Source organism: Aulostomus chinensis, chromosome 20, assembly GCF_037954235.1.
Source record: "Aulostomus chinensis isolate RoL2024-O1b breed Wild chromosome 20, RoL_Achi_v1.0, whole genome shotgun sequence".
In the NCBI taxonomy this organism is placed as follows: domain Eukaryota; kingdom Metazoa; phylum Chordata; class Actinopteri; order Syngnathiformes; family Aulostomidae; genus Aulostomus; species Aulostomus chinensis.
The window spans coordinates 12061868-12087888 of record NC_141339.1 but is presented as its reverse complement, the minus strand read 5'-3'; the positions used below and the strand labels follow the sequence as shown (position 1 = coordinate 12087888).

At 41.3% G+C, this 26021-nt stretch overlaps 1 protein-coding gene across 1 annotated transcript in view; it reads left to right on the top strand.

Moving 5' to 3' along the window:
* kcnk3a (potassium channel, subfamily K, member 3a) overlaps positions 1 to 16060 on the top strand; it is a 31671-nt gene extending 15611 nt beyond the window's left edge. Inside the window, exon 2 of the mRNA XM_086189742.1 lies at positions 12855 to 16060. Within this exon, the coding sequence (XP_086045868.1) occupies positions 12855 to 13774 (920 nt within the window). The 3' untranslated portion in view covers positions 13775 to 16060. The remainder of the gene's footprint in view (positions 1 to 12854) is intronic.
* Positions 16061 to 26021: the final 9961 nt, after the last annotated feature.

The window sequence follows — 26021 nt, the reverse complement described above, 5'->3', positions numbered from 1 at the left end:
CCACCATATTAGGTTAGTGATGAATTGTTTGCTTTAAGATTTTAGTGATTCACAGTTGAGTTTACAAGGGTGGTTGAATGATGATGTGAGAATGAGATTGCTTAGTAAGGGTGCTCTAGAAATTCAGCTAACAGCAGGGTGTTCAGCAGCAGGCAGTAGAGTTCCAGGTTGGTGGGTGGAGGGGGGGGGGGGGGGTATTGTTCATATAACACCATAATATCCATTACTTGATTTGGTTGCATCTGGTCACTAAGCCAGGTACCAGCATCAGTCTCCTCCATCACAAGGCACGACATGTGATAGCTCTATAAAGTGGCACCCAACCCAGTCAGACAACCTAGCCAGGATGCGGATGGCCAGTTGTGTCACCATAACAAATACGTTGGCAGAGCCACATGTTGTTTCAGTGTGTCAGTGTGTGGATTGCGCAACACCCACACGTTCCCTGATGTGGGTTTGTGGTTGTATCTTAGTCAAGCTGCTATTTTTCTCACAAAGTGCATGGATCGTCAGTTTGGACATTTGGGTTATTTAGGTCTGTTCCATGACTAACAGCTTGTGTAAGTTTGGCGCTTGTGGACGATCTTTATTTGGCACATTCACATTAGGGGACTATCTGAGCTGAATGTCATTTGCTTCTGTCATGCATATCCAGCACATGGCCACTGAGATACTGCAGTAAAAACAAAACAACCAAACAAAACAAAAATGCAGCACCCCTGTGCCGTTTGTCATAACTTTTGCTTATAAAAACTTTATGCAAAGCACAAACAAGCACTGTTGTGCGAAACTTTTGAGCATCTCTTAATGAAGCCATCGCAACATACCAACATGTCAAATACACTATAAATGAGCAAATGTATAAGATATAAAAAAAAATCTTAGCTAGCTTACTAACAATAGCTACCAAGCCATGTTCATTGAAAATCAGACCAACAATAAGAATACATACTGCCTTTTAAAAGTTCAAAAATTATATTATATAATAATATAATAATTTATATGAATAGGTAATAGAAAATGTAATGTTATAAGGGTTACTCAAAGTGATGATACATTGCCACAAGTCCTCAAAGAAAACAACGTTCACGTTTTGGTTCAGTCTCACCACAGTTCCTCCAACCCATACAGTTACATAAATTGTTTTTTCCACCTCTCTGATATGACGCATTTTTAGCACAGTCTGGTTAGCTTTAGGCACAAAAACTCTTGTGGAGACTTGGGAAAATATCATGGATTCGGTTAAAGTGAGCATAGTTATGACAAAAACAGGAAGCCAAACGTTCACCACTGGCGACACAAAATCAACAGCCAGATCCTGCGGCAACAACACGGTAGATCTGTTTTCCGCTCACATCCACATATTTATTCACATCCCCCGTCAAAACAGCCACAAAACAGCAGCGCCCATCAGAACATTTCTGCTCAGTATGAACGAGTTTCTTGCACTGCAGTCGGCTATCTAAATCCATCTACTGCTCCCTCCACCTCTGTATACGGATTTTTCACACCTTACAGTGACGACATGTGACTTCCTAAGTGTGGAGACATAATTATTAGAGCCACTAGATGGCAGTGATCCTTTATACATAGATGTAGGTCATTCAGTCCGCTGGTTCTTGAAATATTTATTAAGAAAAACTGCGCTTTCTCTCTGAATATGCACAACAATTTTAGATGAAAAACAACAAGAGGATGAAAATGGTACCACACAGTGTGTAAAGGAAGTAATATTTTTATGTTGCACCTTCAGGTAAACACTTCCGTCTGACACACTTCTTTATGCAACCAGACACTGTTGTTGATCATTGCACCTCTGCGCAGTTAATCAGGGAATTTTCCATATTGCTTTTATTTTCACCATGTAATACGATCTGTGCGTGCGTGCGTGCGTGCGTGTGTGTGTGTGTGTGTGTGTGTGTATGTGTGTGTGTGTGTGTGTGTGTGTGTGTGTGTGTTATGTGCGAAGCTAAGCTGCCTCCCCTTCACCAGCACATGTCACCTCAGGACGGCATCTGCTCCCTGAAAGCCAGTGAAAGAGCTGAAAGGAGGCCAGAGCACGTACACATATATCGTAGAAATCAGGTAACAGAAGCAGGTGTCTCTGCTGCGCACGCTCCAAACAAAAGAGCAAATACATCTTGAATGACTGAATGAGGGGAAGAGAAATGACGAGGGTGGAAAAGTGGCGAACTGGAAAGAAAGTACACGTGAGTAGAAGATAATTACATAGAGGAATGTGATAACAAGACAGGGAGCAGCTGTTTTTTTTCATGTGGGGCCTTTAAAAAGTAACCAGAAAGCAGGCGTGTGACATTATCTCACAACTCTAAACTGGAAATGAATCAAACTGAGTTTTTCCCTGGCTATGAGCGTATGCTGGGAAAATAAAAAAAACTTCAAAGAAGACACAGCTGCTTGTTAACATGCTTTAGCTGCATTTATGTGTCACCAGGGCCAGTTCCCCAGTCAGACATGGTGGAGTAAATTAACTGAAATATCCTCCCGTTCCGCCTAAATTACTGGCGAGGCAAAATTTTTGCCTTTCCTGTAAGCTATGAAACAACTGTCACACTTTGTGAGGAGTGAAACCTTCCATTATGGGAGAGATGTATTATAACGGCTCCTCACAAGCATTAAGCCTCTGGATATAGAAATGTATGACATTTTTAACCGTGCAATTCGGAACAAACTACCCAAGTTCTTGCTTTATTTCATTAAATTTAACCAGGTAGTGCGGTAGCAACATGTGGCAGTAATATCACATTCAATACCATGTGGCATGGAGTTTTATATGAGGCCGTACAATGTTGTCCATGTTCTAAATGATCCGGTGTCTCTTGTCTCGGCTGTCAAAAGACAAAATTCTGTATGAAACACACGTGAATCAGAGACGGTTAAGAGTGTGTGAATTCAATCGTCTCCTGATTCACACTTGGCCCAGTTCCTAGCCTAGATGTAAGTGTGTCTCGGCTCTTTATATACACCACAGAAAAGGATCCTCGTCATCCTCGGTGTCATCATCACCAATGACACCTTTGACTAATTTTGCATACTGTGGTCTAGGCCAGTGTGTCCCAGTCTTTTCTGTCTGATGTACCCCAAAGCCCTGTCAGGTGCAGTCAAACACCGTCCACCATGTTCCTAATTTGTTGCCAATCGGGTCAATTACTAGTCAGCCTGTCAGCAGGATTATAGACTAACCAAATTAAGGGTGGTGCCATATTAGGGAACCAAGAACTGTTAACGCCGAAGTTCAGTTCTTTTGATTCATGTGAGCACAAGGGTGCGCTCGCTTGAAAAGCTGGTCTTGGCGCCTGTCCCCTCCGAAACCTTTGTATCCTTGCACCACAGGCCCTGGCGTCTGCAGAGAAAAAAAAACACAGCCATGAAGTGGACTCCAGTGTCCACTTGAGTTGGGACTGCAGTTGGTACTGTACGCTTTTCCTACTAGATCACAAAGTAAAACAAACGTCAACTAACCGATGTTGCAAGTGTTCACTTTGTTTTTGTGTGTACTGGTGGATTGTAATCCAACCAGGTGCAACCTCTACCTGCTGGATTGGACTGTGTACGTACGCGAGTGTACTTTCAACGTGGCCTTCTGCACTTTTCTTTCCAAATTGCAGGAGGGAAGTATTTGTTTAAAGCCATTTAAGTGTAGTGCTTCAAAGATATCCCACACAGCTTAAGAAAACATCTTAGACACAGATTCCCTCAAATATCACGCCATAATAATGTTATTTTCAGTGAAATGGAACTAAACGTGTAAGAAATTCGCAAAATATTTATTCAAATCAAACTAACTTGGTGCAGGGCTGAGCACTGGCCCAGGGAATGCCCATTTTCATTAAGTTCTCAGGAAACACAGAGGTCCGCATTCTCCGAGTGCCCATCGAGTTCAGTATATTTTGATTGAATACGTTTTCATTCTTGGCAGCGATACTGTAGGCAGGTTTGCTTTGCACTCCTGCCAACTGTTTGGGAAAGAGCATCTATTTCCTACAGAAACTATTTCAAAATCCAGTATCAGATTACACAACATGTTCTCTCTTTCTCTTCACTTTTTTTCCCCCTGTTTTTCTGCCCACACAGGCTAAAAAGCCCAAATGGAGCACTTGAAACAGATGCGTCTGTTATTTGAGTTGACCTCTTAAAAGCCTGGAAAGAAATCCCAACTCGGAGTTCCCACATTAGCGATGACTGCAAATTAAAGACTTCCTATCATCTAAATTAAGCTTGGAAGCTTGACATGTGTCTTGCCTCATTATGTTTCACTTCAGAGACGAGCACGAGTTATGAACTCAGCGTCTTATTTCTTAACCTTTCATGTGCTCGCTTGATTTTCCCTCCATCTCTCCTGTCCTCTCCCAACCCTGTCCCCCCCCCCTTCCTGCCACCCCCCTCCCCCCTGTGTACAGTATCTGTGTATGTGGACCCCATTTTAGTCCAGCTGTGTTGTGAGTTTTAAAACAACTCTGTGTCAACTGTGTATCAGGTACATAAATCACGTGATTTATTTAATTAGCCAACCCTCCCAGAGATCTCACACTCCGCTTGGAATGCCTTGCTTACTGACCTCATGGAAAACTGTGGCCTGCCAAGGTTTCCTCACATATCCCCTAAAAAGGAACCTAAGGAGTACGTTTGGAAATAGACCCTGATAGAGATTTTTTTTCACAGTGAAAGCAAAACCTAAGCTTAGGATGGTCGGGCACACAAAGGCACAAACTGATGCTTTTTGATGGAGGATGGAGGACTTGTTCTGATGTTGTGTGGGAATGTTGTGGGATTTGCTGCTATACCTACAAGTCACCGCTCTCTGATCTGGTTGCTTTGGTCTCCAGGCTTGTGATGCTTAGTGTTTGGGCCTCAGCTGTGAGCTGGAAGAGAACACATGCTCCCAAGCCCAATTTGGACTCCATGCAGAGGTAAATGAGTTAACGCAAACCCAGACAGACGCTATGCCAGCGTGTTGACTCCTCAACCATTACATCAGTTTGCCTGTGACGAACACATCCCCTTCTATTTTCCCTCTGTTTCTCACTCTGTTTTTGATTAAAAATGCTCTTGGTGGCCATATTGTTAGCGTTTTTAAAATATTAATATCAACCTGTTGACAACAATCAATCATATGCAGGAATTTGATACCTTCTTTTGCGCTCTAAAAAAAACATAGACAATTTAAAAAAGTTCGTGTCGGGATTGCCTTAGAATGTTAGGTTGATGGAACTTGAGAAGACAAGTTGTGTTCATTTCTGGAACGATGAAACTTTTCTAACAAATTTCCTCTGTCTCCTCATGTTCCTTTAACTTAAAATTAGAAGACAATCGCAACACTAACTTTTTAAAGTTATGACAAATTGTTGTTTTTTTTTATAGTATGACAGTTAAAGTCGCTATGTGAACATTTCCACACCGCACGGCTTCTTGAACCAGTGCCGTGCGAATATTGTTACCACTTTGATTCTCTTCACCAGTTTTGAACTTAACGACTGCGTCAGTGACAAAAGGTATTGCACAACACACAAAGGAAGTCACAGCTGTGTTCGAACCAGCCGGGGCTGTAGTGGTACTTTTTTTTTTTCTTACAATAAAATAACATTGCACATATACAAAGAATCTGTGTGAAACAGGAACAAAATGAATTAATTTCGCTGGCTCACATGTCTGACGTGCTGTGTGTCACATCCTCATCATTGCATTTATCATTCACGTGTCTGAGAAGGGGGGGAGGGGCGGCTGATACCTAACCATGGTTAGAAAAAGCAAAAAAACAAATATTGTTTCTTTAAAATCTGATTCAGGGACTTTGATGGAATTTATTGTGGGTGGGAACGCTCAGAAATGCTGCTCAGAAATGTTCAAAATAAGATTCTCAATGACAGTGGGAAAAAGAACCCTTAAAGATGTTGTTTTGCTTTATGTGGACGATTTCTGCGTCAGCGATACCGTGTTGCTGTTCACTGCACTGGACTTCTGCACATGTGGTCGTCCAGGTCATCGAAATTCTCAAGAATAATCGATTTAGGCAACTGGACTCACCTCTTTGTAAGTGAAGACGTTTTCGCCTCTCATCCAAGAAGCTTCGTCAGTTCTAATTTTCTGGTGGGAAGTATCAGGTATATCTCCACCCAGGTGGGTGGTGGCCAAAAACAAGTGGTCGTAAGGCCAGAACAATAGACCTGTTAGGTCATGTGAGTCGTTGGTCCCAGTTGTGGTCTTTACCCCTCTCAAGGACGGCATTGTAGGTGGGTGATAGGTGATTATATTCCTGATACTTCCCACCAGAAAATAAGAACTGAAGAAGCTTCTTGGATGAGAGGCGAAACGTCTTCACTTACAAGAGGTGGGTCCAGTTGTCTCAACTGATTATTCTTGAGAGGGACTTCTGCACAGGAGGAGACTGGCTCTGACTCTAAATATTTCTACTTTTTCCAGTTAAAAAGTATTCCTTGAATTCTCCGCTTTCACACACATGGACATTACACAGCAGCTGCCAGCAAAGCTTTGTAGGTCAAAAGCTGAAACAAGTAATGGAGGGAGGTGGGAGGACTAGAGCTGTGTTTGAGTGCCTGGATAAACATTCCCGGGGTCGTCTGGAGTTTGACGTGTGTGTGACAAAGTGAAAGTCTGTGGATTTACTTTTTTCCAACTGAACATAATTCGTGGGAAATACACTGTCTGAGTCAACCTTTAGTCTCACATCTTTGGGTGTTATGGAAATGGTTGATGCCTATGAAGCGGACATGAGTTACAGTTTAAGGGGTTCACTTAATGATATCTTTGGCTGGACACAGCTTGAGATGAAAGCAGATTGTGGGGAAGGCATGCTGGGAAGCAGAGTAGGCTGTTGCTCCATAAGACAGCCTGTTCTGACACAACACCGTCGCTGTTTATTTGCTAAATTGTACAGAACGTTCCCCGATCCGCGGGGTATCTTAGAGATGTCGTAAAAGCAGATTGGAGTGACATCACACTGGCCCACCTGTATATGGAAGAACTAGGCTAACATATACGGTTGAATGTTGTGATTCTGCAGAACACATTGGAGCGCACGTCAGCATTACTAGAAGAGTTTGTTTACTGACCGCCAACACTCAGAGCCTCTTAGCCCTCTTAGCTAAATGGAAGCAAAAACACTTGTGTTGCTTTGGAGTGCTGGTGTGAGAGTTTCAAACTCTGACGCTTCCCATTTTGAGGGGTTTGATTGCATCACTCGAGGACATTTTGACATTTGAAAAGGGGAATTTAACCACCAAGCATATATGCTAACCTACCACCTAAAGTACACGTCACTAAAATGGACCTATAGTAAATCAGTATTTTATGTAATATTTATGTTCATGTGATCAGATAATAGGAGAAATAAAATATTATACTTAAATTGTCCTTTCTACAGAAATCCACTGAAGCTACTGTAACATATGTACACTGAAACATATATAATATTAAAAAAAAAAGAAAATATGACCGCTTTACAGTTCAAGACTGTATTTGATAAGTGGACAACACACGTGATGATTGTGTCCTTTAGTTAGTTTTTCTTTAGAGTTGTAGTTTGTTATTATTATTATTATTATTGTTCCCGTGATTACTTAAGGCACAGCATTGATCTCTTTAATTTTTGTAAACAAGTTCTAGTATTTGCTTAGACTTTAAAAGTAGTTTGGAATACCCTTTGGAAATCTTTGCTCCCCTTCACAAAGCATATAAACAACAATAGATAAGAGTAAGATAAATAGCAAACAATGCTCCCGGTTGATTTTTAGCTTGTGCTTGAAATTGTTGTTGCAGCTGTGCGGTCGGGAAAAAGTGATGCCGCACCTGCACGCGGAAGTTTTAGTTTTATCTGAGATCTATCAGCTGAAGCTGTTGTGTATGTGTGAGTTTGTGTGTGTGTGTGTGTGTGGGGGGGGGGGGGGGGGGCTATAAACTTTGTATACTAGTGGTTTGGTATTTGCGTAAATTTGAATAAGGGTAAAATTTCAAGTTGAACAATCATTAATTGGGGTATTTCTTTGCTGTAAAAACATAGTTGGCTTGTAATTGTGCGATCTACGTCAATGATCATGTCAAAAAGAAACAGCTTTTTTAAAAAAGAAAGATTTTTTTTAAATAAAGAAGCTTTTTAGTCCTTCAAAACGCTACAGTAAATTTTACACCTTTTTTTTTCAAGCATTCTAGAAAATGCACGCTTAACTGTACTGGCCACACGAGATCTTATATCATTTAATTATTTCTGTGAAATTAATACAAAAACAAACAAACAAAAAAAACCTAAATCTAAGGGGCTGCTCTTTCCACCTTTGCCTCTCATTCTGGATTTGGGCCGTGTGCCACACACCGATGAGGGTATTATACAGCGCCTCCTGGTCTCCGGGCCACAGTGATGTCTGAGGACATTATCAGTCACCGCTGAACCCCCGAGAGCAGCGCCGATGCCACAAGCGTTATCCTGAGCTTACTTCTCCAGAGTCTCTCAGGACACTTGATGTTAGATTTGCTTGTAGATAAAATGCATTTTTTTCAGAACAATAAGGGGAGGGGGGATGCATTTTTCTAAACCCGCTGGTGTGCACATCAATTATTTGTGTACTACTTTACGCCAGAGAAGTCCTGCCTTATTAGGTGAGGTGATGTTTTCCATGATGTGCCGGATGAATAGGTTGTGCCCCTTTTTTTGTTGTTGTTGTTGGCGGGAACACATTGTGCTTGGTAATCAATGAAAGTTTAATTGAGTGACAGAGAACTGGAGCCCTAACAGGCAAATTATGCCATTCTTTGATGTGCCTTCAAAGCGCCCTCTTATCCATGCCTAATTAGTCAGTATAATGAAGATTAGATGCACTGGGTGATATTTTGTTTTAGAGTCCACTGGTAACTGTGAGCTGTCATCTGTGGAGACAAACCAGCCATGACAAGGCCAAGTGGTGAGAGGACAACCAGCCCCAGTGATATTATTTGGACTGCCACTGATGAGCAGCGGTGACCGATATCACACATTTAATTTAGAAAATCTGAGGGAGGGTTAATATGGCTCTGCACTGAATAAAGCCGTGCAGCCATCTGCTAAAATGAATATGGGAGGATTAAATAGTGTGAAATGAATTAGAGGGTAAAAAGGGTGTTACAGAACAGGATTGAAGTCTTGAAGCATAATCTCCAAATTACAAAATGTTGGCAGCGTTTATGTTTGGAAAAGATATCTCGAGGAAATATTTCTCCGTGAAATGATTCGCTGTGAAGCATTTAAATTAGGACTAGTGCTTGCTTGTGGCATTGGCTTGATTGTCTGCGAATTATGTTTCAGTAATGAGAAGCAGCAACGAGGAATGAATGAGAGTTTTCAATATGGTGCACCTGTGTTCTGCTGACACTTACAAGCCTCCCTCGCATGTTAATTTTGCTTAATATGTTTTTAAATGGTCTTGTCGCCAATGTCATGCAATCTTCATATCCTCTTTTACATGATAATTACAGAAATTAGGTTACGAGACAATAAGCCTCAGGTGGTGGAAATGTAGTTGATACTCCTTCTACATGCTACAACAATGCTTACGCAAATTGAGCTCATTTCCGAGGGAATTGCTATTTTTTTAGGAAACACTCGCGAGTGTGTAATTTCCCAGATGTCTCCTCTCTATTTTTCCTCATCTATCATTGAAATATGCGCAAATAATTGCAGTCATTCCTTTGTCATAACGCTGCTATTTTCAACCGAAACATCACTGGCCACTTCAAGTGCGATTACATAATCTACCGTGGTCCAATACAGTTGCTCTGAAATAAGTACGTTAAAAAAAATAAGTAAATAAAACCTGCCTTCACAAAGATCATGATGCCCTGTTTGGATGGACACAGTCGGGAAAACATGTTTTCCTATACATTTCTTATTGAGGTTTGAGTGGTGTTGAACTGGACTGCATTGTACTGAGAGATGTTTTGTAATATTTTTGCCGCTTATTGACATACATGAGAGGTAAAGAATTTTGAAACATAATCATTTTGTTTTTTTTAACATGATTTATTAATCAAATTTAATTTCATGGGTAGGCCTTCTCCATGCATCGGCTGAATCCCTGCATGGGGTCAAGGTTGTTCTTTTTCTTTTTTTTTTTTCTATGAGTAATTTATCAAAATGGATTGATTAATTTTGCCAACCCCCTTTTTTTTTTCTTCAATTCCTCAATTCAATTTTTTTTTTCCTCGGCAAATTTACTTAATTTCTTTCAAGACTGGAAATGACCATGAGGAAATTAGTAAGAAAAATTATTCAGAACATTAGGAAAATGATTTGTTTTTGTTATGTTAAGAAAAACTATATTTCCAAAAAAAAAAAGACATTCAATTATATGAATGATGTGCCATGTTTTGCTTTTCTCAAGCATTTAACTAATATTGAATTCCTCCTTATTTTGCTGAGGACGCAATGGAAGCCCCTCGAGGACCCCTTGACGGTCCCTTGACCCCACTTTGAGAACCCCTCCTTTAGCCGTCAATCAGACTCCTCTCCGGTTTATTCTGTTTTTCTAACCTCTTAGAAAGGTGAGGGTACACTTTTCTTCTGCCAGTGGCAAAGACTGAACTCCCTGTAAACAGAGCGAGCTGGTGGCTCTCTGCTGCGTGCCAGCTCGAGCCGGGGAGACGTCCTGTCTCATGAGAACTTTGTCACTGCTGGGGGTGCAGCAGAGGATGAGAGGCGAGGATGAGCTTGTCATGTAGGGCCTCTTCGCTCTCTCACACAGCGGCGGGACTGCTGGCCTTGTCGCCCCGAGCTACTGCGTGCGCTGGTGATGAGCGCTGCTGTCACTTCGGTCATCCCTACATCTGGATAAGCTGCTGACAGTTCCTGACAGGCCTGACGCTCAGCTCTCTGCTCACCTGAACATGCTACTCCGCTCGCTCACTAATGAATGGCTAATCAGGGTACTTATCTTTTTATTTTACGGTCGTTGACACGACAATGTTTCTACAGCAGGTCATTAAGAGTTTGCCAATAAAACAGCTTAACCTGTAAAACTTTACAGTTGTAAAGTACACAAATGTTGCGGTTATTTCCTTTATTTTGAAAGTACCCTTCCTTGTCATAATGATAATAATGATAATGATAATGATGATGAGTGTTTTCCATAAGAAAGTTGAACCATTATCTGATCAAAGGACTTTTATTTTGGAAAACATCTCATATTTCACAAGATTCATTCCAGAAAAAAAATGCTGTTCTGACATTTTCCCCGATGAGAAGCCTCGACACCAACAGCGCACGTCGAAACACAAAAAATGTGATTTATTCATGTGAACGTTATGTTAAATTAAGTACAATCATGACTCAGGGATTATGATATTTTTCTGATGCTGTGCGTGAGGAAAATGCAATAAATGTGATTTAAGATGGAGCAACTTTAACTGCTACACCCGTAGATTTTACATAATAACGCAAATGTTCCCTTTTCCGTATGAATCATATTCATATTCACAGACCCACACAGTAAAGAAGAACTGAACATCTTCTACAGACATCAAGGTCATATCCAAGGTCACAAATGGTCTCTCTGCTTATCAGAATCGAAAACGGGATACATTTATATATTGAGCTCCAACTAAAAATAGGTAGTGCCACAAAGATATGTAAGGGGGGGGGGGGGGTGTCAGGTTTTTCCCTCAATGAGGAGATCCATCAGCTGTAATGGCTCCCATTTTGACGGCACACCTGGGAAAGCCATAAACAGATTTGGCACCAGACAGACAGATGGTTCAATGGCGCTGATCAGCGTGACAATAAAACCAGAGCCTTAAAGAATTAAATCAACCCCTGGAGTAATTACATTCAAACTATTGGTCAACGTTTTCCATCCGCTGATCCCATCGCTATCAGGGCCATCATCTCTCAGCAGGTCCACAAGCGGGGACCATATTTCAGACTATAATGATGTTGCGAGGGGTCTCGCATCCTGTGGGACAACGGGAGTGAGAGGATGACGTTGTTAGAGCAAAGGTCGACGCTTAACCTGAAATGTGCCAGGAGGAAGAACAAATCCATCCTATAATTCAAGAGGGTGTTTGCGTGTGTGTGTGTGTGTGTGTATGTATCTGCGTGTGTGTGTGTGTGTGTGTGTACAGAATTACTCAGAGATTGTGTGAGTCATCAGATTGTCTGGTGGTGGGTACTCACTGGTATTCTGCAAGTGGCCATTTCAGTAAATGCATGTTTGCAGATAATATGTTTATAAAGTAAGTTGCTGTTAAACGTTTTTTTATGGAAAATAAACGAATGGAAAGTTTTTCCTTGACGTGACATAACCGAGCTCTTTCATTAAGTCGGTGATGCTACGACATTGTGGAACCACGCTGCCGAATTATGCTGGAGGACTCTAAATAAAAGGATCAAAAAGATCAGCAGGACAAAGAGCAGATTTTCTTCCACAAACAAATACAGACCGATATTTGCAATTTGCCCCATGGTGTCCTGTTTATTTGATCTGGAAAAAAGTAGAGGGCTAATTATGTGCAAAAGTACTCATTAGCTGAGGCTACTCCGCTGAGCACAATTGTAGATGAATTATTCAAGCTCTCTTTCCCATACACGACATCAATACTTGGCCATTCCCGCCGCCGCACTGCTCTGCTCTGCGCTGCTCTCCCATCTCCAATTGCATTCTGCTGCTGTGAAATGAAGAGTCTTTGAATTTTCAGATGAGACGCTCAAAGAATACAAATCATCTCTATCTGTCTCCTCCAGGTTTGACTATCTCCAGCCTCCAGCCTTCTTTTCTCAGACCCCTGTCTTCTGCTCTGTAGATTTAATTAGTTCTGCCCCAGTAACCCCATGCCTTTCTCCTTCTTTCCCTCAGGATATGGCCACGCTGCCCCTAGCACAGATGGAGGGAAGGTGTTCTGCATGCTCTATGCCCTCCTGGGTATCCCTCTCACCTTGGTCATGTTCCAGAGCGTGGGTGAACGCATCAACACCTTTGTGAGGTATCTTCTCCACCGTCTGAAGAAGTGCCTTGGCATGAGGCGTACCGAGGTCTCCATGGTCAACATGGTGACCATCGGGTTCATATCTTGCATGAGCACTCTGTGTGTGGGAGCGCTGGCCTTCTCCCACTTTGAAGGTTGGAGTTTCTTTCATGCCTACTACTACTGCTTCATCACCCTCACCACCATTGGCTTTGGGGACTATGTGGCGCTGCAGAATGATCACGCCCTACAAACAAAGCCTGACTATGTTGCTTTCAGCTTCATCTACATCTTGACGGGCCTGGCCGTGATCGGAGCCTTCCTCAACTTAGCCGTCCTCCGTTTCATGACCATGAATGCTGAGGATGAGAAAAGGGATGCAGAGCAGAGGGCCCTGCTGGCACATAACGGTCAAGCAGGCGGACACATCCACTGCTCCGTAGACCCAGCGTCTTCTTCCTCCACGCCGTCTGGATGCGTTGGAGGCAGTGGCATTGGAGGTAGCGGGGGAGGAGCAGCGAGCCGAGGGCTTCGTAACGTTTATGCCGAGGTGCTCCACTTCCAGTCCATGTGCTCCTGCCTCTGGTACAAGAGTAGAGAGAAGCTGCAATACTCCATACCCATGATCATCCCACGTGACCTCTCCACCTCTGACAGCTACATGGAGCAGGGCGAGGCTTTCTCTAACCCTCTCCACTCTAACGGCTGTGTGTGTAGTCTGCAGCCCCACTCAGGCATCAGCTCAGTGTCCACCGGCCTGCACAGCATCAACATCTACAGAAGAGCCAATAAACGAAGAAGTTCCATCTAGAAAACAGGAGAACTTGACGATTTAGGGCCACACACGGCAAGGAGGGGGCTCTCCTGCTTTGGACACCTGGGGAACACATTACTCCGGATGTTTGCTTTCACTGTGGCGCTGAAAAGAGCGGAGCTACAAGCCAGACGCCATGTACGAACTTCCATTAGCAAAGCACAAACCATTTAGAAGGAACTGGTGTCACTGAGGAATAATGCTAATGGGTGTCTAAGAACTGTTGCTGTTAGAAGACAGGGGTAATTATGTACAGCTCTTTCTGCACCTCTGAATTCTAATATTATCATATTATAATGATAGTGAATTATGTATTTCTTTGGTCAAAAAGGGACAAAGTACACTGTGAGAGTTGTTTTTAAAAGGGAGTGGGGTGTATTAAGTGTAAATAAAGCCTCACTGAGAATATAATTATTTTATCAAATAGTCTTGAATCCACTTTTTTTCCACAAAAGAAGACTTTGGTTATATGTATTTTACTCACTTCAGTAAGATTGAAAATTGTATATATTTGGACACTTTACTCGTAGGTGGTACTGAGGGAAAGGCTATTTTTTCAGTGAAAGTTTTAAAAATAAATCTCAGTGTCCTCTTCTGTTTGTCTGTAAATGAAGTTTCAGGTTCGAGCCAAAATTTCTGACACGTATTTTCCTTCCGAGAGAAAATTCTGATGGTTTGTTTGAGAATGACTGGGTATTGGTAACCGGCTTTAAGGTGTTGAACGACAGGACGCTTGTGTCTTCTCTAACCACTAGCCCTCCCTTTTGGACCTCACTGTCGTATTTTGTACGATTTTGTTTTTCTTCCTGTGTATCCGACTATTGTATGTACCGGTTGCTCATCATATGCTTTCATAGAACACAACTACAGGCTGAACTTGGAGCGTTGAAGCTCATGTTGTGCATAAAGTCATATCCTATTCACTGCTGCACCTTAGGAGATTGCTGTATATGCTTAAGGACACTGGAATCTAGGGCACTATTTTTTTTTTTTTTAATGGAATCACATTGTGTTTTTGTTCTGTAAATGATAATTCAGTCTTGTGTTATCAGTCGGAGATGTTTGTCTCTATATTCTGTGTGATTGATGACTGAGAGTAACGGCAGTACACCTCACATATAAATGGCCTCAGAGATTGCACCTCATGCACTTAGGGAGGGGGGGGGAGGGAGGTTTGCTCCCTCCCCTAATAACACACTTGATTCATTCTTATGCAGTCCCCCCCCCCCCTCCGCCTTTAATCCTCTGACAAATTTTTTTTTGAAATGATTTTATTTTTCTTCATTTTATTATTTAATTTCTAGTTTAACCTTGCACTTTCTTCATGTTCAAGTCGTTTCACATCATTTTCAAACGTGCGTACGTCTTTTTTTTTAATCTACTGGAAGAGACTCACAACTGCAACATTGTTCAGTGTCTCTCAGCGAGTGGCGGAGAGACTGCAGTCAAGCTATGTGTGCGCGGCTTCACACATTTACGGGACGCTTTTTTTCCCCTTTCATCTGAATAAAAAAGGATTTATTTGAAAAGAATTGTTTACTTGTTCAAGCGTGAACTATCATTTTGAACCACTCAATGTTATTTTTGTTCCTTCGTGCATTTCTTCTTCTTCTTCTGGTTTTTTTTTTTTTTTTTATTATTGATGTGTTGAATCAGTAGACATAAGGAGACACCAAAACCAGCATAATATTGCATTAGGCCATTTAACAATAATTACACATTCATTTTTCATGAATTGAAAAATATATATTATTGTGACATCTGTTAGCAACTGTTAGGACAGTTCTACAAATAAAAACATCAATCCTTCATTGGCTTGAAAGTATCTGTTTGTGGTTTGATAGAAAAAAAAAGAAAAAAAGAAATAAGAACCGGTTTTCAGTGGGATTGTCAACTTATTTTTTTTCTCCAACAGACAAATCACCTTCTTAAAATAATTGCCTGAGTCATTTTTGGACATTTTTTTTTTTTTGCCTAAAACAACTCCTTATGATGTTTTGTGTCCAGTTTTTTTGTGTTTTTTTTTTTTTTAACTTGAAAAAAATGACTTGGGAGATTATTTTAAGAAGGCGACGATATGTGATCAAGGTTATGCAACAGATCTTCTGTGGTAAGAGAAATACATGTCATTCAACATGAATTCAACATTTAACTCTGTAAAAATTGCAAATCTCAGATGAGAAGAGTGTTTTCATCCCTTTATTTCATCCTTTATTCAAGAAATGCTTTGCAAAAACATGTTCATTTGATCATGCAGAATAAAGCTGGCGGCTGCAAGAGCAACTGAAATTCATCTTTCATTCCTCAATTTTTTTTGCATCTTTTTAGATTCATATTTGTCTCTTCCTAATGATACTTTTTTAAAAAATTTCTGCTTCCATTTTTTGTCTTAAAGCGCTACTTCACGTAAATAAAAAAAGTGTTTTACCTTTAAGTACTCACAAACATGTATCTTGAGGTTTTTTTTCCCCTCTTCCTGCATCACTTCTCTTTGACTCCAAAATGTAGACAGAGCCAGCCACGTACACACAGCTAGAAGCTGATAGCAACTGACAGCTAACAACAAAGACGGCAGGAAAACGGCCCTAAAAATGTCAGTATACAAACTCTCGCGTGGATCATCCAGTATAATCCACATCATTTTTAATCCAGCCATATTGTGTTTTCAGTAATTCACAGAAACTTTCATTTGAGCTAAAAAACAAACAAACAAACATAAAGACTTCTCGTTTGGTGAAACTGTAACTGAGCACCAAAGCAGAAGTATTATTGTCACTAGCCATCTTATGCTATTTGTCTAATTTAGGTGGCTGGCTCTTTTTGCATTGGTGAGTCATAAAGAAAGAGGTAATGCTCGACTAATACTTGTGAGTACTTGAACGGAAAATTCCCCCTTTTGAATGAAGTATCACTTAAAGGCAGTACTTTCTGAAAAAAAAAAAAAAAAAAAAAAGCTATGAAGTTTAAAAATTCTTGGCAAGCTCATCTCACTCGGTATTCAAACACGCACGCGTGAAGTGGCACGTTCGGACACAGTTGCAGCAAATCTCGGAGCATCCGTGTCACCGCTGATTTCACTGTGGCTAAACTTTACAGCTAGGCCTCTGTGTCACGTTACGCAACTGAAGTTAGACGAGGTGACTGGAAGTTTACTCAGCCCTGTTGTGATATTTATTACATAACTGTCACAGTCGCACCTTCGTAGCTGCAAACCGTAAACCTCATTGTCTTCTCCACTTCCAAGGAGCATAAAACAATGAGCCAAGATCTTGATTCTATCATGTAAACCGTCACCCTGCTATAGTGAGTTGGATTCTGGCAGTTCCGCAGCCACACAGTTTTCCTCTATAGCTCATCGCTACATTCAGATCACCTATGTGTGACAACCACATAAAGCACGTAGCTATAGAGGAGTTACAATGTTTACAGCTGAGGGAATATTCATCATCTTTAATATAATCAATCGTCACAAACCGGGGAGGAAGGTAGAGCCAAGAGCAATAAATCAGCAGCAGAGAAAGGCAGGGAGGACAGAACAGGCAGGTTTCAGGCAGCAAAAGCCGTAGCAAACAGACAAGTTACACAGAACATGGAGAGAAAAGCACAGGATCTGACAAAGAGTCCAAACAGAACCAGAATACCACAGAACTAATGGGCCAACAAGCAACAGGTGGGGAGGGCAGGTAAAGATGAGAGCAGGACAGGTGAAGGAAATACAACATCAGGTACAAGCGCAAAACTACAAAGTGAGACAGGAAACGTTCGTAGTCTCGTGTCACATTTAAGTACTGTCTCTTTTTCAGAGAAAGTCATGTTACTTAGATGACCACATCACTTTCTCCTCTGTAACGTGACTTTCTGATAAAACTTCACGCTGAGTATTTAATGCAATTTTTATAGCTGTGAAATTACTGAGTGTTCCTTTCATTGATATTTTAAATGAGAAAAACTGAGGTCAATAAAGGAAATGTGAACTTTACTTTTTTTTTCTAAATATCTCATCCAGCAACGCTTGTCGCATTTATAATATTTTATATTGTTCTAAAGTGTTAAATTATAAAGATATGTCTGGACAAATAACGAACAATAAGCTTGAGCTACAATGAAATTATGGTAATTACAGTTCATGTAATTTCTCAGCTAGCTTGTCCTACAGAGGTCTCCCATCGCCACTGCTTGGAAAAGGGTGGACCCTATCAATAAATACCTGGAAGGTGATTGGATGAAGCATCTGTCTGTCACCCTCTGCCATGGGGTGACATCAACCAGTCCAACAAACAACCTGACATAAAAGTTCAAGCCAGTCAGTAAAAGAGTGAAAACATTGCGGACGAGAAACCCCTTCAGTTCTGATATAGTTTGTGCTAAAACAGCATCCACGCTAATCTCTACAGTCACTGTCATCCAGTTTAGCCACGCCCACATCTCCTCAAAGGACTCTGATTGGTCTGAACCTCTATGGAGTGACACAAACGCAGAACTTGAGGCCTGAGGAGTTGGTTTACCTGAATGTTCCTGTGATCGCCGTCGTGGCATCGTCATGGTTACTGCAGGTTACCGAAAAAAATCAAGACGCCAAAGTGATGATGATGTCACACCGGCTCTACACCGTCTTTGGACACAAATGACATGTGACAGGCTGCAGTTCTTCATGCTCGGATGGCTGAACATTTCAGTGGACGGGCCTGATTATCTACTCAAGTATGGCTGCAGTACATCACTCTCAAAAATCCCTCTCTGTCCCTGAGGTAATCTTTACTTCATCTTATCGAAGAGGAAAATCCTTACAGCAGTGTGTAATCAGCAGGCTGTCAAATAAAAGCATCGATCTTTAGAGAGGAAGCAACACAGGCATTTGTGAGTTAATCAGAGCCGAAGAGAGGGCTGGAGTGAGAAGAAGCGTGATTTTCCTGATGAACACGGCAGAAAAACACAGACGGATTTTTTTTTTTTTTTTTTAAGAACAAACGTGCAACTTCTCGCTCAACGGCTGCACATTTTCACCTCGTGTTCGTGCGTTTGCCTCCTGGCACGGACAACTAGAGGACTCAATTGACCTTAACGCCTGGACTAATCTGTAGATGAGCCGCAGACAGTACTCACGGGAGTAAATGACAGGAAAATGGTGGGCGTTCCCTTTACATCTCGGTTCCGTTAGGTTGCATGAACTCGTTTTTCACGAGAATCTCACACTACGCCAAGACTTGTATCTCACCGGCAGCACTAATCGCTGGCTCCACTCTCTTTATCACAATGGCAGGAATGTCCTCTCCCGTGCTAACAGCTTCAAATCCCAACAATAGTCGTGTTTCATTACTAAAGTGACACCGTTTTTTCTCTTTTCTTTCCCTTTCTCTTATTTTCTCTTCAATGTGTGAGTGGTATTTGACCACTTTTCTTTGCTTTCTTGAGCTTGACAGCGGGGGGGGGAAAAAACCCACTTAAATGTTCAAACAACTTTTTAAATGTCAAACAAATAAATACATCAACAATACACTTGCTGTCAGACACATCAAAATGAATGTGAATGTGTGTGTGTGTGTGTGTGATGGGAATTTCTTTACAGCTTTGTGTTTCTCTGTTTTTATTATTTCTTGATGCTGAAAAAGGTTTACTCTGTTTTTATATTCTATTTTGTTGAAGTACTTTCACATTAAAATTGGGAGATTTATACTATCTCCTGTTTTACTAGAGTAAGCCAAGTGTTTTTTTTTAAAGCCACTCTTTAAAATGAAATTTAAATGAGGCAATAAATGATAGTAGAGGACACTTTTTTTTTTTCTTTTACGACTTGAACATTCAGCGCTATTTTCAAAGCAGGGTTATATTTTTTTTCTCCTTTTCTCGATATGAGGGGCAGATTCAAGTCCATTGCCTTTTTTCCCCCCACCAATGCCCGGAGTTCTTTTCTGTCTGCGAGTGGATGAAATGATGAAGATGATACTTATCGTCATTTTTACAGCAACTCTTTTCCCGCTACTTCCTGTTGCTTGATGTTTAGTTTTTACTGTGAAAATGACAAAGCGATTAAAGGATGAGATCCATAATCGACTCAAAATCAAGGAGATTCAGACTCCCTGAAGGTGATGGGTGGAATTAAAAAGCATTTCTCACCAGCTGAACATAGCTGGAGACTTGCTTCAATATTTCACCAATAGCATGAATATTTGAGCGCCTCTATAGAGAAAATGGCAGCCGGCAACTGGAATACTAGATTGAGTCTCATCTCCCATCTTATGTGATGGTCTGACATTAGTGGTGTTGCATAAGCGTGACCTCCGGCTCTGCTGCTGTAGACTTGTCTCCATCCCCCCCCCCGCCCCACCTCCCATCTCCTCTGTAATTATTCTGCTCACATGGCTTCAGACATGAACCCAGCTTTCTAGACAAACATGCTGTTGGCGCTCGCTGAGATGTTCCTCTGATCGGTTGATGCTGTTGGCTGAGACAAGAGCAAGCGGGAACACTTGCAGAATCAGCCTGAGAGCAGTGCGACTGGCTTCAGCGCCGACGCCGATGTGCTGTTGTCAAACTGACGCCAACATACAACCAGCACAGTTTAGGTCTGTTTTCCAAGAAAATTGTGTTTTATTTGCAGTTCAACAATATAAAATATTGTTGTGCGATAAAATACTGGTGACATTAGATAAGTATTCAAATTGTGGACGTTTTAAAGCTCAAACTTCCACTGGAACCAAAGAAGAACACAAATGTCATTGCTAGTATCTGAACAACAGTGTTGTAACTTTCAAGCCAACATCATTCCATTCCTGCCTAGGAAACAATTTGTTTTCCACATGTCTGCTTGAAAAAAAATATTTCAAAACCTTAAAGCTCAAGTTAAAACTTTGAGAGTTTCCTCTCTCTCGACGGTTTAATAACTGCAAGGTTTAGTTTTGCCGATTGAACAACCAACGAAACATGAAGAGAAGATGCGGTATAGAAATCACTTCGAAAGGTCCCATGGCTCATCATTGCCAGGTTGATAAACAGTCTCACTGTATGGACCTGAAGCCTGTCTGACCTTTAAAGCGATAGTTTTCCTTCAACATGCCAACTTGTTTTAAAACCCATCACTGACGCCGTGGTTTTAACCTCATTCACTGTAGCCCATCGCAACCTGCCATTAGCCTCACTGAAAACATGGCGCCGGTGACATTTTCCAAACAACTTGTCATGCCAAGGCTTCGTGACACGTGGATGAACACTTTTTTTTTTTGTTTTAATGTTTGACGGTTCACTTCACTTCTGTTGTTTGGGAGAATACTGCAACAGTTTTCCCCGTGAAAAATCTTGCGGACTTAAAAACTTCAACCAAAACAGTGAGTAGGTAATGACCGAATTATCAACTTTGGGGGAACTATTTGCCAATATTTCACCTTTTTCAACTGAAACAGGCTGCACCTTTCAGGGGGCCCCAAATGACATGCAAGAACTGAATAATTCACACAATTTTATAAACGTTTGTATCGTTTCAACAAACTCACATGCAGCAAATCCTGAGCGGGGGATAAGATATACTGCCACGGATCAATAGAGTCCAGCTGTTTTGCTGCTATACAGTTATGGAGCTAGCCTGGTGGAATTATCCTGATGGAGCTGGCTTGGTGGTGGAGCTAGCCTGGTGGAGTTGTCCTGATGGAACTGGCTTGGTGGTGGAGCTAGCCTGGTGGAGCTAACCTGGTGGAATTATCCTGGTGGAACTAGCCTGGTGGAGCTAACCTGGTGGAATTATCCTGGTGGAACTAGCCTGGTGGAGTTAACCTGGTGGAGCTACCTTGGTGGAATTATCCTGGTGGAACTGGCTTGGTGGTGGAGCTAGCCTAGTGGAGCTAGCCTTGTGGTGACACTTACCTGGTGCTGGAGCTAGTCTGTTAGCATTTATTTGTAAGAGCTAGCCTGGTGGAGCAATCCTGTTAACCTGCTGGAGCTAGCCTGCTGGAACTAGCCTGCTGGAGCTAGCCTTGAGGAGCAATCCTGTTAACCTGCTGGAGCTAGCCTGCTGGAACTAGCCTGCTGGAGCTAGCCTGCTGGAGCTAGTCTGCTGGAGCTAGCCTGCTGGAGCTAGCCTTGAGGAGCAGGCAGAGATGCTGAATGTATTGACTGCACATTAGCTGAGCAGACATTTATGTAGTTATGAGGTTTAACATGAGTTGCTCATGGCGCTGAAGGTGCGTGAATCACTATTTGTTGTGCGTCTCACTATGTCTGTACCTGAACTGTTAATTGTTCATGTAAATTTGTCTGTAGATCAACAGTTATTTCAGTGACCATCTTTCCTCCTCATTTGCAGCAGTCAGTAGCAACCTACAATGATGTGGATAACACTGAAAAACCCAAGATTTATGTGGCACAATTATCTTTGTCTCAGCAGGATGAAGCAAATATTACTGCTAATTTCAAGAAATATATAAAATATATATAAAATAAGATAATCTTTGATTACGGTGTACAGTTCATGGCTCACCCAGTGATTTTAGGGGTTGATGTCTGGAGAGAAACCTTTAGAGGGGTTCTGGCTCTAAAATGTTAAAGCTTTTGAAGAAACATTAAACAGACAGAAGCTGATTAGAGTTGTCTGGTGTTGGATAATCTGTGTGTAGTCAGAACAAACACATGACAAACAGACAGGATGATTGATAGAGCAGCACCTCAGACGGACAATCAGAGAGATGATAGCCATCAAACACAAAACATGACGTTAATGTTACCCACTATTTAATCAGATAGAGCAGGTACATATATATATATATATATATATATATATATATATATATATATATATATATATATATGTATATATATGTATATATATATATCACAGACAACTTAAAACTCATTTCAAACTGTTATTTTGTTGATAATGATGTTGGGCTTCTAAATTTACAAATGTATCTTTTATATTCAGTCATCGTCTCTATCTCCTCCGTCTTCGACCCTCTCTCCATTGTCACAATGCATCGAGTTCAAACTGAAAAAGCAATACCCTCTTTTTCTAGAGAGCTTCAGGGAGTCTCTGTCATATGTCAACCTTGGAACCCCAACACTGCTTTGACAGCCAAAAAAAAATAGTTCATTGTTTGTTTGTGAGCATCTCTTGGATGGGTCTTACTGTTTGTAATGGGCTTATGAATTTTTTAAAAGAAGAATATTCAGGTAAGGAAGTTGATTTTGACATTTCCTACCGTTTCGTGCCAGACGGAGCAAATCCTGACAGAATTGCAGCCAACTGCACAGTTACGAGCTGCTGTGCTGTGACAGCTTTCAAAGTATGACAGTAAGTTATTTGGAGTCCAGATTTTCACTCTACGCAATTAGCCTAAGGTGTGTGTGTGTGTGTGTGTGTGTGTGTGTGTGTGTGTGTGTGTGTGTGTGTGTGTGTGTGTGTGTATGTATATATATATAAAATATATGATTGAAATTGAAGTAGGTATCACATCACAGCTTTCCTGGCAGGGTTTCAATTGTGCCTTTTTATCTAGAAAGAAGCGCTGAGAGCCCTGGAAATGTTTCTGACTTCAGCATAGATTACTATCAAATCTGCAGTGCAGCTCCTGTGTCACTTATGATTAGGTGTCCTCCAAGAAGATCTGCAGGAAAATTTGCCAGGCCCATGCGAACCCTGCACACCCGGCAGTGTCGCGAAGCACCTCGACGGTTAGATAACCAACCCAGATATGAGCCAAAACCATTGTTGTGAAATTCATACCATCAATGCTCGCGTATAAGAGCAACACCCTCTGGTCAACAAGATGTCAGAGGAACGTTTATCTGAAAAGATCAATTCTTGATAATCCTCTTGAAATTCTAGTCATAGAAAAGGTCAAATCAGATGAACACGTCCTTCCTTCCTGGATGGGAGCAAACTTGGGAACTTGTCATTTTGGCAATTCAGTTTTTGTCCGAAATGAATCAAACATGATCTCACATTTCACTGAACCTCAAAGGTGCTGACAGGGCAATTTGGGCAGGAAGCTCCAGTCTCAATTTAGCAAGGAGATGAAGGAGTGTTTCTGATCTTCTCATGCCTTTGAAGTTAAAGCAAAAAAGCAAATAAAGCTTAAAAAAACATTCAAAAAGAAGGCGTGCCTTGATGTCCCTTGCCTAAATGGTTGAGCATCTTTTGAGCTACTACATACTTATACTTATACTTACTTTTGCAAACAGTGTAAATAAAATTTAAAAAGAAAAAAAACAGTGTCTTAGGACAGTTTTATTTACACTGAAAGATTTAATTTACGATCCAATCTCAGTCCCAGCTTGTCAGATACTAACAGTTGGCGTCTCGGTCAAACTATGATGTCGTGGGAGGCCAGCAGGTGTCAGTTCTGGATGTACACCACTGATACGAAATCCAACAAAATCCAAAAGAACTGTAGAACATGGGTGGCCAACGTGGGGCCTGGGGGCCAAATCTGGCCCACCAAATGTAAGAATTATTATTAATATATGCAACTTTCATAAATCGTGTGACAAGAAGCGTTTCATGTTGTAACGTGATTTTTATATGTTGAAATAACATGAAATTATGTTATTACGTGCAAATATCCAGTGACATTTTTATTGCTTTAATCACGAACTTATGTCAAAACGCGATACTGACCTGCTTTTATTTCTTTGGCATGACAGCACCACGCCTCCATGCTGACGGGATGTCAGACGACTGCGACAAACATCATTTGTCAAGTGTTTGTTCTTTTGCATCACCTAGTTGACAAAGGAAGTATTACTTGTGTCACAGTACACACGTTAGTGCTCTTCTTCTAACCAAATCCAGGAGTTATAAAGTTTCATCATTTCGCAAACACTGTGACGTGGGTGGGTGAGGAGTGATGTTCCTCTTATCACTGCTTGTAGCTTTAATCAGGACCTGCAGGAGAGTGGACAGGGATGAAACTTGGATGGAGGTTTACAGCCTCTGAGGGCTCTCTGGTTTTGTAAAGCAACATGTTTGGTTGTTTTCTGGCCATGTTGGGACTTATGAGAGTTCTGGCTTCTCACACAATGAGCGGCAGCGGAGACTTGGTTACATAAGCAGTGACAGCCCTCAGTGGCTGATGCATAATCACGACAACTGTCCTGGTGTGTTGCTGATACAGTAGATAATAGTTGGAGAGGAGCTGAGCTGACAGGGAAGACAGGGGGTCACAGGTCAGGCATCACTACGTCATAGATTTCGCCTTATTTTGAAATATGCAGCAGTTTTGCTGGCATTACAAAGCATTTTTGCAGCGCCAACTGCGAAGTTACCTGATAAGAGATCAAGTCACAGCTGCCATAGTTTTTGCTGCAAACAAACCGTGATATTAAGACTTCTTCTCTCATCTTCTTCTCTCTAATTATAATGGAAGTCGTGCCATGATTTTAATTTCTATGTTTTGAATTCAATATTGAACCTGCTGGTTTCAAATTAAGGTACGTCAGCTTAACGAACTGAAGAAGCTGTTAAGCAGTATTATCTTCTAAAACACCATCTAACATTTCATAATGCAGCCATGTTGTAACTAACATCAACTTGCAATTTCCTAGCATTTGAGGTGCAACTCACAACTCACGATGATGCAAACGGCAGGCGTTCTTGGTACAGTGCTCAACACAGCAGCTGACAACACTGACATGCAGCGGTTTTAATTACATAGGAAAAACCGAGAAAATTCTAAATAGGTTTCAGCAGTGATGGTGTTGACACTTGCAAATGCTGTAGGCTGAAAGAACAGAAAATAACACGCCAAAAAAAACCAGGAATATTTTAAAATGCGTAACTGTCATTGATTGTGGCTGTCAATGGTTTGTAAGTGGGCAAAACATTGAAGAATATTCAAAAATGAATGTTGTATGAGCTTAAGCGAAAGAGAAACTGCTCCTCCCGATTAAGAATCTTACACTGTGATTTCTGAGAAATTTCACCGTGATGTTGGAGAAGAACATGTGCTGTCGTGGTTCCAGCACTGCTAATCCAAACAGTTGTGGGTTTCTGCTGAGGCAGATTTATGGTCAAGGAAAATATAGACATCTCACCCCCACACAAAGACTCTCTGTCAGTGTGCCTGCATGTGGCCAAATATAGACGTGAGCCTCTGACCTCACTTGTGTGCCTTCACTGTCATGGAACAACGGGGTATAATACCTCAATTATTTAAATATCAAACTTCCTTATAAGGTAAGTTTGATATTTAAATAATTGAGGTATTAAAATATCAAACTGCCTAATAAGGTAAGTTTCTTTTTATAGATATATAATTGG